This window comes from Nestor notabilis, unplaced genomic scaffold, assembly GCF_000696875.1.
Source record: "Nestor notabilis isolate BGI_N333 unplaced genomic scaffold, ASM69687v1 scaffold13425, whole genome shotgun sequence".
NCBI lineage: Eukaryota > Metazoa > Chordata > Aves > Psittaciformes > Psittacidae > Nestor > Nestor notabilis.
In genome coordinates, this window is record NW_009930754.1 from 126093 (window position 1) to 138644 (window position 12552).

At 37.2% G+C, this 12552-nt stretch overlaps 1 protein-coding gene across 1 annotated transcript; it reads right to left on the reverse strand.

Moving 5' to 3' along the window:
- Positions 1-2549: 2549 nt before the first annotated feature.
- Positions 2550-12364, reverse strand: ZNF830 (zinc finger protein 830; the record flags this gene model as incomplete). The annotated part of the gene is made up of 8 exons (XM_010015566.1): positions 2550-2969; positions 4782-4858; positions 6208-6288; positions 9242-9305; positions 9974-10064; positions 10434-10648; positions 11677-11710; positions 12188-12364. Coding segments are annotated over 8 exons (923 nt in total), but the record flags the coding sequence as incomplete, so codon positions are not given.
- Positions 12365-12552: the final 188 nt, after the last annotated feature.

Sequence of the window (12552 nt, forward strand, 5' to 3'; positions counted from 1 at the left end):
AAGAAAGTATCTTTAAGTGCTGAAAATATTTAAGTAATATGTCTTTTCTCATTAGAGCTATTTCTAGCTCAGTGTTTTTAAGATGAAGATGATCTTAAATGAAAGGAAATTAGTAACAGTGGCATGTAATAAGCAAAATGTGTCTCTCTTCAAATTGAATTTATTGGCAGGGGGCCTGACCAAAGCTAATGTTAATGTTCTTTTTAACCTGTAATTCTGAAGCAACTTTTAAATTGCATGCTTTATGGAGGAATGATAATCATGTTAGCCAGTGAGAACATTGTTTTGTTTGTTGTTACTTTGGTTTGGTTGGTTTAGACTTTTGGGCTCCTCTGTATCACATACAGCCCTTTTTCCACATCATGACAGCAGACGCTTATTTCTTCCATGGCAGGAGACTTAAAACACAGATTACCATTTAGGATTGACTGCGCTTGCCAGAGAGCAGCTAACTACCAACAACTGGCAGCCACAGCTGTAGTTCACTGCTCCCTGGAAGCACTGTACATTGGAACTATGTCAAACATGCACATGCATTTTGGCCCTGGAAGTCACCAGTTCAAAAACCTCTGAGCTGGGGAATCGCAACTATGTTTTGGTGGCATGAAATTCCACAGCTCTTAAATTCGCACAACACTCTTTATTATATCAATAAATAAGTCTTCCCCCTTAATTCTGATTCTTTGTTTTTGTGTAAGTCAGAGAATTAAAATACTCTTCTCAATTCCAGTTAAAACCTCATTTTTAATAGTGGCTATGGACAGAGTTAGTTATTAGCACTATTTTCATCTTTACTGTTTAGAACAGAATTCAAGAAAGTTAAGAAGGTAGAAATTAAGGAAGTATATACTTTTAAAAACAACTACTTGCTCTGGTTAATCATCCAGCTGAACAGCTCATCAGAAGGTCATAAAATAGTTTTCTAAAACTGACTGCAGACTTCAAATATAAATTAATTATGCCTCTGTTTTTCTAAGAAACAAAAGATAACTTACCTTGCTAAATCAGCTTGACTATTGAGTAAGGTTGGGATTAATTCCCTCTTCTCCCTTACAACCATGCTATTTTCATTGCTAAAATGCAGGATGATTTCCTGCCTTCCTGACGCAACAGCACATGTGCAACCAATGGTTATGCAGGGGACAGTTAGCAAAGTCACTCCATCTCCTTCAAAAAGCTCTCCAAAAGCTTTGTTTCTAGAAACGGACAGTTGGGTGCAGTAATCTGTATAAAACTTTTACACTACACTATTTGTGGATCTATGAGATTCTTTCATGGAAAAAAGCAACCGCTCCTAAAAAAGCAACTACCAAGAGCAACCAGTGCTGTCAGTTGCTTCCTCAGCAATACAGACACCCACTGGCTTGTCCATTGTCTTTACTCTTTGAACAGAAGTTATGCAAGGTTAACAAATAGGGTGGTGATGAGTGATCTGGTGTTTGCTCCTGCCATCTATTCCTAATTATTAAAACAATGGGCTGTACTGGTTTGGATTTGAAAACACAAGCTCCCTGCAGTGTAACTAAACTCACTGCCTTTAGCTTCTTGCCACTAGGCATCTCTAAAGAGATACTGCACTAAACTGAACTAAACCAGCTGACCTGTTTTAATGCTCAGTTCCTTCCTTATTTATCTGCTTGGTTAATAAACATCTGTGAAACAAGTATCTAGAATGCTTGTTTTCTCCCTTTAAAACCTCACTTGTTTTAAAACCAGAATCTTAAAAAACAGTGTTAAGCTGCACCTTCACATCTTTACCTTTTGATAAAAATTAAAACACACATTTCTCCTGTTTTTTCAAAAGTCCTCAGCAAAGTTGAAAGGTTTTTAAGGTTTGCAAAAGTAAAAAATACGCTTCATTAAAAAAAAAGAAGAAAAAGACACTTACGAAGCTCAAGGCAGTTTTACTGTCCATCTCCCAGTCTTGTCAAGTTTTTTGGTTCTTGATTTTACTTCATCTGTGTTTATCAGAACAGAAATAATTTTTAGATGCTCTCCTTGCCTAAGATAACATCTTAAGAAAATTTCCAGTATTTACAGCTAGGCAAATTTTACCTCATTAGTTTCCAGTGCAGGACCTTCCCTTCTGGCATTTTGTCACCCTTTCATTTAGTTATGCAAATATATCACCATGTGTTTCCATTCCTCTGGTTCAAGAAATGTGAGGCTACACTATGGCTACACTGAGCAAAACAAGATACTGTAAGGAAAAACATACAGCACAGCCTCTGGCACATCACAGAGTATATACTGTGAAGCTGTAGCTCAACGTTTCTGAGCTTGGTCCTTACATAAACAGAGAAACTGTAACAGATCCTGAAAAATATTTACCTGTTTTATTGGCAGCTGGGGCAATGGACAGAAGAGCACTTACAAATTTTAAGATAACATAAATGCATAATAATTTCCTTTTCCTAACCCCCCAATCTGGGAAAACTCCATACACTACTGTAAGTCCTTTACTTCTGTACAAAATCAGTATATATACCTAATGCTTCCAAAACCTTACGACTCTTCAGTTACTTATTAATCCCATTAAAATACCTCTGGTAGGAAACCAATAATTTTAATATGAAAGGTACATTCTATATTGTAAAACATTTGCAATATACAGTTTTTACAGCAAGTAATACGCCATTGGCTCTACAAAGATGTTTTTAATACACTTGGCTCTTTACCACCTCACAATCCTCTTTACATAAATATTTAACAAAAGCATCTCACTTCTAACAGTGGAAGTACCATCACAGATGAAGAGAATATCATCAACCATGTTGCAGAAACGCTACAACAAAGCCCCTTTCACCCGCCAGTCTTGAGACAGCAAATCCTGCAACTCTTCTTCATCTTCGCTACCAATAGCCTCATCCTCTTTCTCTTGTGTTGCTTTTAATCTCATGGCTTCCTTTAATTTCTCCTTCATCAGATCCTGGCGGTTACGCAAAAGCTCAACACGGCGATAACATTCACTGTTGAAAAGTAAACCATCTATTAATACTTGTGGCCTTTCCATGTTAATTAGATTTCCTACAGTGCTGGATTTTGCTGCTCTTAACTTGGATAAAGAAAGCTCTGCAGCTTCCCATCAAATACAAAATAAGCTTTCAATATGCTATTGCATCATCTCTGTGTTAATCAAGTGGAAACAGGTCAAAGGAGAGGAGAAGTGTAGTAAATTCTCTAGCAGTGAGATATAAACCAAATATTTAACAACAGCAATGCCACCAGTTTTTAAAAAGCACAGGATCAACATCCACACAAGAAAAGACACCACTCTTTGCTCCACCTGTTTTCATATCTGGTAGAAAGGTGAGCTATCAATTGGCTGTCAATTCTGACAACTTAGTGGTGGCATCTCTGAAAATAAAAAGGCAGCACAAGTGTTCAGATTCCTGATCTGCTTAATGTTGTTCTGTAACAGAACATTTTAAGTAAACAGGATCCACAACGTTCAGTTTTCCATTTAAAGTTCTGTCCTTTAAATATGTTTTGTAACAATTACTCTAGCCATTTTAATAGGGTTTTTTATTAAAAATACCAAGTAGTATCAGCCTGATTTATATACATCTTTGCCTCTTTCATTACTATTTGGTAGGAAAAGTCAACAAGTAAAGATTATTATCTATCTGAATCTTCTTCTCCCTTGCCTGTCTGCAATACAATACAGGCAGTCACAGCTGAAGATATGACGGCTAAGGAAAACATGAATGTCACTGGGATTAATTTCATTTTTAATTTAATTCTAAATAGCCTGCATTTAAATACACTCAGAAGACAAAGATAAAAGAGTCTTTAAAAATCTATTTGGAACTTTTACTTTGAGGAAAAATAATTATGGTAACAAACTTGAAATTCTCTACAGATTTCTGGGAAAAATGAATGCTTAAAGACAGCCAGGTTCAGCTCAAAAGCCCTCTCCCATGAACACTGTTAAAAGACATTCCTGTACTACTAAATCTCAGTTTGCACCCAATGTTACTGTTCATTATATGCTGATTATCTGTAGCATGTGTTGCTTTAATTTTTAGTGTCTTCTTTTTGTTGCAGGTTAATTAAAATCAGAATTCATCTTTTTCTTTTTAATCACTACCCCTGCCATAATCACTGTTAATTAACGTGCCAAGCTACATGATGATAGTAACAATCTGTTCCATTAAGCTGTATTTCGGCTTTCTCTGAGTTTAAGGTCATGCTTATCCCACCACTACCATTTCAACAAAACAAACAAACCAACCAACCCCAAACACCTCATGTAATGAAGTACATCGTTCAACAAAATCTTTTAAGTAAACTTTAATTAGAAACAAGGAGAGTTGTTCACAGAACAGGACATTTTCAGTACAGCAAATGGATGGTCAACACAAATCTATCAAAATCTTAATTGCTGTGCAATTGTTTTTTAAAAGTATTCACATCAATTCTACATCAGTCAGAATTCACAGAGAAATACAAACTGTGGTATTTGATGGCGGGAGGGAGAAAGTTTGTTCAAAGAAGTTGCCTGCTATTACTTCATTTTGCCTATCCCTGCTTGCTGTACTTACAGTAATTCCAGGGCACTCTCTCTGTGCAAATCATTACATAACTTTGCAACAAAATTAATGTTTTTATTAGGTATCATTCTGCAATTTGAGGGAGTCTTGGGCTTTCAAATATTTCAGTGATTAATGAAAGGCAGCATCACAGAAGACTAAGATTGAAAATGTTTTTATCACTCTAGTCACATAGCAATCCATTGCTGCTGGAGAACAGAAAGTTTGAGGAAAAATTGATCTACTTACATCTGCTCGTCAATTTCTCCAATCTGACGATCTAGTCGTCCCTCCTCATCCTCTTCTGCCACTATTGCTTCTGAAATCTAAACCAGAAAAGCACTAAGAAAATTCACCTTCATCCTGAATTCCACTGTTGTTTCTTTTAGATGTCTGTGTCTTCCCCTTCTCCCCTCTACCTCAAGTCAATGTCAATCTCCTACATGTACACTCCCACCTTCACAAAAGACTTTGAAGGCAACTACAGAAAAAAACCTCATCTGGTTTAATTAATTTGAAATGGAAATGTTTTTTCTTAAAACTAAAAGTAGTTTGGCTGCTTTGGGGTTAACCTTTTGAATTTTTCCATACAGTACGATTTGAAACTCGTATAAACAAACTACGAGCATCCAAAGTCTGAGGTTGAACTAGGAGCTATGTCCCAGTGTTCGGGACTTAATTACACATGATTATTGGAAGTATTGGTTAAATATTCCCACTAGATCCCAAAGTGTTTCTAACCTGTTATTTTTTTCAGCATATACTTTCTCAAATCTGAATGTCTGGGAGATGCTATGCAATCAATGGTCCACGCATAACTGAGAAGATTCCTTCTAAGCTGAAGAATTATCTGAATGGCTAATGCTAGCAAAATGTATCCACCATTGCTTTTGTATGAACATTCGCTCTGTTTATAGTGCTGACTGCTTTAAAATGAGCAATGATAAGTTTTTTTGCACCACTTTTCTTAGCAGTTGACGTATGAGCAGTTATTTACAATTAAAATTAAAAAAAACTAGCAAATACTCTAGAGGAAGATTGAGAACACCAGATGTATCTTTAGTGACAGTTTTATATTGTACAAAAGGGCAGATAAAAACGTGTTCCGGGAAGACTTTCCATGCGATGCTGAGCAGTAAAAAATACAGGGAAAAAAGTACAGAAAATGTGTGGCCAACTTACGTGTCTCACACAAAATCTTTTGACACTTTCCCAAATTTTGGGGTTCCTTTCCAGTAAATTAAAATTAACCATAAACCCCAGGCTACCTACACCTTATAGATCCTTTTTGAAAAAGACAAACGGGTGGTGTTTTGTTCTGTGTTTTTCAAGGTTAAAATATGAATGTTTTGCATCTGAACAAGAACCCACAATTATGTCCTGTTTGGGTACAGGATGCTGATCTGAGTTAAAGGGTATCTTCTTTAAACACAATTTAACAAATGTAACTAGATACTGATGACTGGATCCTGATCAAAAGTTTTTTCAACTTAATTTCCTATAAGTGGAAAACAGAAGGAATCCTTTGCTCATTTATAAAGTGCATTTAACCATACACTGCATTGCAACAGCTGATAAATGCAGATGTCAGTCATTCTGCAGAGCTGCATGAAACTGTTGTTTTCCTTATTGTGTATAGTATTTAGAATCAATAAAAATAGATTCCATTACTTACTGTGTTGACCTGTCGCATTGCCTTTTGAAATTCATCCCATTCTTTGTCCATTTGATCCTTTGGAGCATCAACTTTTCGCACCTAAGGAACGGGAAACAGGCTTATTAACAATTTATGTCTAGTGACTCTTTGGGGCACTGTAAAACACCTGGAGAAATAGGGCAAATAAACAGTGCCATGTTCTCAGAAAAGTCTGGCTGACATACTTCAGTTCAAGTAATGTATATGAACGAAAGAATGCAGTTGCACAGAGGCTTTGGAGGAAAAAATCTGACTCTACTCCTGGATTAAAACATCCTTGACTGTAGCACTAAAGCATAATTGACTAAGAATGGATGGTGTGGAATGTTTTGAGCCACAAAAGTGACTAAGTCTGTTAATTTCATGGTCTGTAATTTCACGATGTCAGGCAATAACTTTTAAGTTCTTCCATAAGCTTCCTGTTGAGTCTTATCTAGTAGCCATCTCACAAGCCAAAAAGCAGTGAATTATCTGCCTTTGGCACAACATAAAATATAAAATGATTCGGTCACTAGTCTGACTGGTGTTAGATAGTCTGACAGTATTTGAAAACTAGTGTAATTTTGTGGGCTAACAGAAGAAATAGTACAGCTACGTACCAGTTTTTAGGAGATGCAAAGCTTTTTCCTTTGTGGTAGGTTAATTACTAAGACAAGATGACTGAAGAAGTAGTAGCTGTAAGAATTTGTTTAAGAAGATCTACAACTAAGGTAATGAAAACCAGATTGTGCTTTTAGTACAAGCAAATAACTAAAATAATCCGCCTGTGTAACCAAAGCTTCCACAATTCAAGACCGGGAAGATACAGCATAAAACATGTTTTAGATCACAGATTGTGCCTGGCTCTGGGCTGGGTAGAAATCCTATAGGTAGGAGAACGAAGCAGTTTGAACAGAGTAATTCATGACACCATTTTTTTGCATTGGTTTTATTTTTCCTTTATTCATTCCTCTCTTTTGGTAACATTGGTCACCATCATGACAACAGTTTGTTATGTTTTGTTCCTGAACGATTATACAAAATCCAATAGTATGAATTAAGTTTATAGAATAAGTTAGAGACTTCCAAGCAAACTAGAACTGGGAAGTCATCATTTCATTTTTCTGTTTTGTGATTATTTCTATATCATATGTGTATGTACTGTGTTATTACGCATTGTGGTTGTCTTTTGTAATTCATAATTATTTGTATTTCTTACAATAAATTCAAACACTAAAGATACTATTTTTTCTTTGAAATATTTATCTAATCCAGAATTTATAGGCTTTATAAATCCCTCATGTGAAGAACCTATATTTTTCATGCCCACAATCTCCCTTCCGAGTGCTCACTGTTAATTCTGAAAATAATTACTTTGTGTATAATTCCAACACAGAATCACTGCAGCCATCTCCGTATAAGCAATGTCAGAAACATTTTCCTTCCCCTGCATACTAGCTAAACTTAGAAAGGGATGATTAAGAAGAGCACCTGCAAGCAAGTCAAGGAAAAGCTGATGGGAACATGTGTCCACTTGTAAATTTGATCAGCTGAGGTGATAACCAGAACAAAGATCACTAAAGCAGTGTCCTCACAGCTATAAGCAGATTCTCCTTTGCCTGCTAGGCACTCCCACTCTGTACAAGCTTCCCAATTCATGGTGAAACCAAGTATTTGAAAAACCTTACAATCCAATTAGTCATATGCAAGAAAGAAAAGTGTAGCTTTTTCAGCTACATATTTCAATATTCAAAATGCCATTATTCAGAACTGTTCACATATGCCAATGTGTGGGACTTGCTGGTGACAAAAGAATCTTGCCAGAGCAAAGAGACACCTAAGCTTGTTATTGGGACAGTGGGACTAACTGAACATATTAACTAAACATGAAGAAGCATTATTTGGAATGTCTCCAAATCAGAAGTCGTGGCTCAACCTCACAATCCAATTTAAATACACCATCAAACAGTGTGAACAACAGAGAAATACTGAAGGAAAATAAGAAAGACTGTGAGTCTACAACACTAGTATTTCAATAAAGCAGGAAAACCATCAAATCTTTATAAAGAAAACTAAAAAAAAAGGCTTGTATTTCAAATACCAGTGTTTATTTTGCTTGTCATTTGGTACTGTGCAAGCTGAAGGAAAATACGAATTATTTTGATCAAAATTTCAAGATTTTGTTGTGGGGCTTTTCTGAGAAACTTGCTGAATGCCCACATTTCTTTTCTTCCCCTAGCATCAAAAAAGCCTATAGTGGTAAAAGATACAAGGGCTGAAGACAAAATTCACTGCTATAGTATGCCAGTACTAGAGATTACAGTGTATACCACAATCTAGATATTTTCATTGTAAAAGGATGTACAGTATCAGTCACATAGTAACTCAAAACACTTTTCAACAGCATCTCTCACGGGAGATTAGAGAACTATTTTTATATCCTTGATTCTGAAGCAGAATTGTATACACAAATTAGTTGAAATGCTTTTCCTGGGATGACTCAAAGAAATAAAAAGTAATGGGTGGATTGTCTAAATCTCAGTCCAGCATTTTAACCAACAAATAACATTTCTCTGGTTTTCTTTAAGAGCCACTAAATCAAAAATGATTTAATAAGCTTTTCCTGCCTGCCTCCATCCCTTTTCATATTTTCTAGTACAGAATGAATGGTTCAAAGCTGTGCCAGGGGAAGTTGAGACTGGACATTAGGAAGCATTTCGTTATTAAGAGAGTGGTCAAACACTGGAGCAGGCTTCCTAGACAAGTGGTCAATGCCCCAAGCCTGTCGGTGCTTAAGAGGCATTTGGACGATGCCCTTAATAACATGCTTCAACGTTTTGTCAGCCCTGAAGTGGTCAGGCTGTTGGACTAGATGATCATTCCAAATGAAATAGTCTGTTCTACTCTAGATAACTGTGTCATTTTCTTATATTCTGCTACTACTAATTACCTGCAAAAGCATCTTTTACTACTCTGAAAATTATTACAACTGGCAGAAATAAACCCAGCAGTATAAAAGGTACAGATCACTTACTTTTGCATCCACTTCAGGATCATCAAAGAAACCTTCCGGCAAAGCTTCAGCAGTGTTTTCTTTCCTGAAATGTTTGATTAGTATTATCCCAAGTTAATACTGTACAACCTCTTTTATTGTGGAGTTAAAAATAGTCAAGAATAAAATACATGATCTTTTATAAAAGGGTCTAGAAATCAAGCAAGTTTTTTATACCCTGAGTTTTACCTACAACCATCAAATCTTGTTTCTTCAATTTGGTCTTACCTAACTTGCAAGAAACTGCACAAACAGGTTTAAATCTCACTGTCAAAAGAAGAGCTTAGGCTTCTTAAACTATTCTTTCCAGTGTCCTGAGCACACAGATGTTTTAACAGCACAGCCTCTACTTTTGAAAGCCTAAACCACTATGTAAGAAAGTGCTCAACTGAGCCGAACCATTACTGCAGAACAAAGAAATTATTTTCTTTGAACAGTTAAAAGCAGTGGTTGACATTGAGCTTCCAAGTTATCGTGCATTAAGATTTGTAAATAAGAGATGTCTAAGACACTATATGGCATTACTCCGTCTCTCATCCTGCCCCTAGGATGCCAAATACCTGTCTGAAATGATGCTAGAAGCTGACATATATACAAACTACTCCGAATACAAGTTAACAATGTAAAAGATTTCTAAGTCATCACAGTCTGTATTTCCTTTAAGAATAATACTGACAATTCCCAAATCTATCAATATTTGATCTGACTGCTCACCTTTCCACTACCTTCTCCTGTATCTCTGCTTTCTGTATGGATCCGGAATGGGGAAGTATAGGAGCAGCTGTGGTGTTGCTGTCAAAGAAGTCTGTAAGAAAGGACAGAAGCCTATGACCAAAAAGAACAACTGTTAAAGCTGCTTTATAAAATTCTGACTAGACAGGAATTTCAATTAATACCTTACTGAATCAAGGGAAGAACAACCCTAACTATTCTATGATTCTATGATATTATTTCAACTTGACAGACTCAAACAATTAAAACATAAAATCAATAAGCGTGATAAGAAAACACCACACAAAAACAGACTAGTGAAGACTCTCCTTTCTGTACTTCCAGTATTAACACGCTCTAACCAGCTAACAGCAATAATTAGAACAACAAATGAAAACACTTTAGCATCAGTTAAAACACAGCTTCTCCTTACTGAATCACTTAGTGTATCAGACAGCATTACCTGCAGGCAGAGCACTAGCTGCTACTTCTTGAGTTGGAGGTGGAATTTCCGTTTTATTCATAACAGAAGATGTGTTTGATTGATCTTGTTCCTCCTCTTCATCACCATCATCGTCATCATCATAATTTCCTGACAATAAACTAGGACCTGGAGCCTTCGAAAGCTGTTTGTTTGCACTGTCTCCCTCTGTTTCATCAAAAAAATCTGCTGGTATCCTAGCAAAGAACACACACCGTAACTATTTCGAACTCCACAGGAGTCAGTCACAGTCCAGCATCTGAAGCCTATTCAATTTGTAAGCAATATGGCCTTTTAGATACTGTGCAATACCCTAAACTGCACAGCTACCAATGTAACCACTGCCCGAAGGCAGCACATAATTGTTTTCTGCTGCTGCTCAGAAGAGCCACGCAGGCTCAGCAATAAGAAAACCCAGACTTGCTTAGAATATCTGCAGGCCCCCAAGCCAAACATGTTTCAAGGCTGTACTTTAAAATAACCATGCTGATCAGCTGCATAATGAACAAACCTCTCAACTGTTAATTCCGCGCACACACTCACCATTTCTACAAGGTAACAGCACGTAGTATCCATGCAAGATAATAATTTATCCTGTGAAGAGGCCTACAGGAGTCCTGCAGTGTGACATCTACCAACCACACAAAAGACGTCCAAATACCGTCAGAAAACTTTTAGTGGCAGTAAGATGCTTAACCCAATCCCTTGAAATCAAATACAGTACTATATTTGTGAGAGTTCAGCTGCCTGATACGCTTCTACGTGAACTTTAAGTGACAAAAACTTCTTAATAAAGATCTGTTGATGACATTTGTTACTGTTTTTTGTGAATACCATTTAAGTGTATATTTAAATACACATTTGTCTTAATTTCAAGCTACCGTATCTTCTGCAGTATGCTAGCATTAATGATTAGAGCGCATGCCGCAATCTAGTTATTTTCATTCTAGCTAACTGCATAATACCACCACATATTAATCCTCAGAAGTCTGATAGTGACAGTAAAAGAATTCCTGTTTTCTCAGAGACTCCAGAGTTAATACCATGATTTTCTCATCTGCACTGAGGAAGATGCCACCGTGTTCACCCACGTTAGAAAATGAGCCAACGAGCTGCTGATTATCTGAACCTTCACCTCACCCTTGGCCAGGAAGGAGAGACAGGGAGTGAGAATGCAGCAGTTGGTACAGTTACAAAAAACTCATATGTAGTAAGATCTACTTACCCAGATGTAGATGTGTGTGGCTTTTCGTCTGTACCTGTATAATAGCCAAGAGTTACTTCTTACAATCCATGCTTTTAAAAGAAGTATCTCTCAAACAGACTCCTACTAGAGCAGCAAGCTCACAAACGCACTTTCATGTATTATTTCATGTATTTACATGTTTAGTAGGACCAAGCAGAAAAAAAAATAGCTTTCCTTTAGTATGAAGGTTCATGCATGGTCTGAGGTGAACCAGTGGCTTCATCCCACTGAAAAGGAGTTAACACCAATTCTGGGCGTTTCAACTGTTCAACACACTGCTTCTGGTTCTTTCTGGAGCAAGCCCACAGCGCCATAACCTAACTTATCACAACAGCCCAGAAGAAAACTAGGTAATAAACCACCAAAGTACCCTCTTCTCACAGAGAAAGGGCAAGACACACTTTTTCCCTTTTAAAACCAACCCGAACCACTCAAGGTGTAGAACGGCAGGATTCTGGCAAGGGGTTGATAAGTATTTTTCTCTCCTTACCTTTTACTCTCTTTAACTCTGTATTTTCTGTGTCAACAGTTTTTCTCTTGACAGGATGAGATGACGTGCTAGCAGCTGAACCAGCTGCTGTCTGCTTTGTGCCTTTTAATTCTGCAACTCTCTGTAAAGAAGCACAACATTCGTGAAGCTTTCCTAGCAGGAACTCCCGGATTGCAGCTTAAATACAGCGGTTTGAGAACAGTTTATTAGTCAGTAAGACACAACAATTCCCGCTGCTCTCTGCTGGCTGATGCCCAGCTGCTATCAAGCGTACAGCTCAAAAAGCAGCACGTCCCGACCCACCCTTACGGCGGTGTGACCTCCCCAGTCCTTCCCCCTTCGGAACAACGAAACCCGGCCTCCCC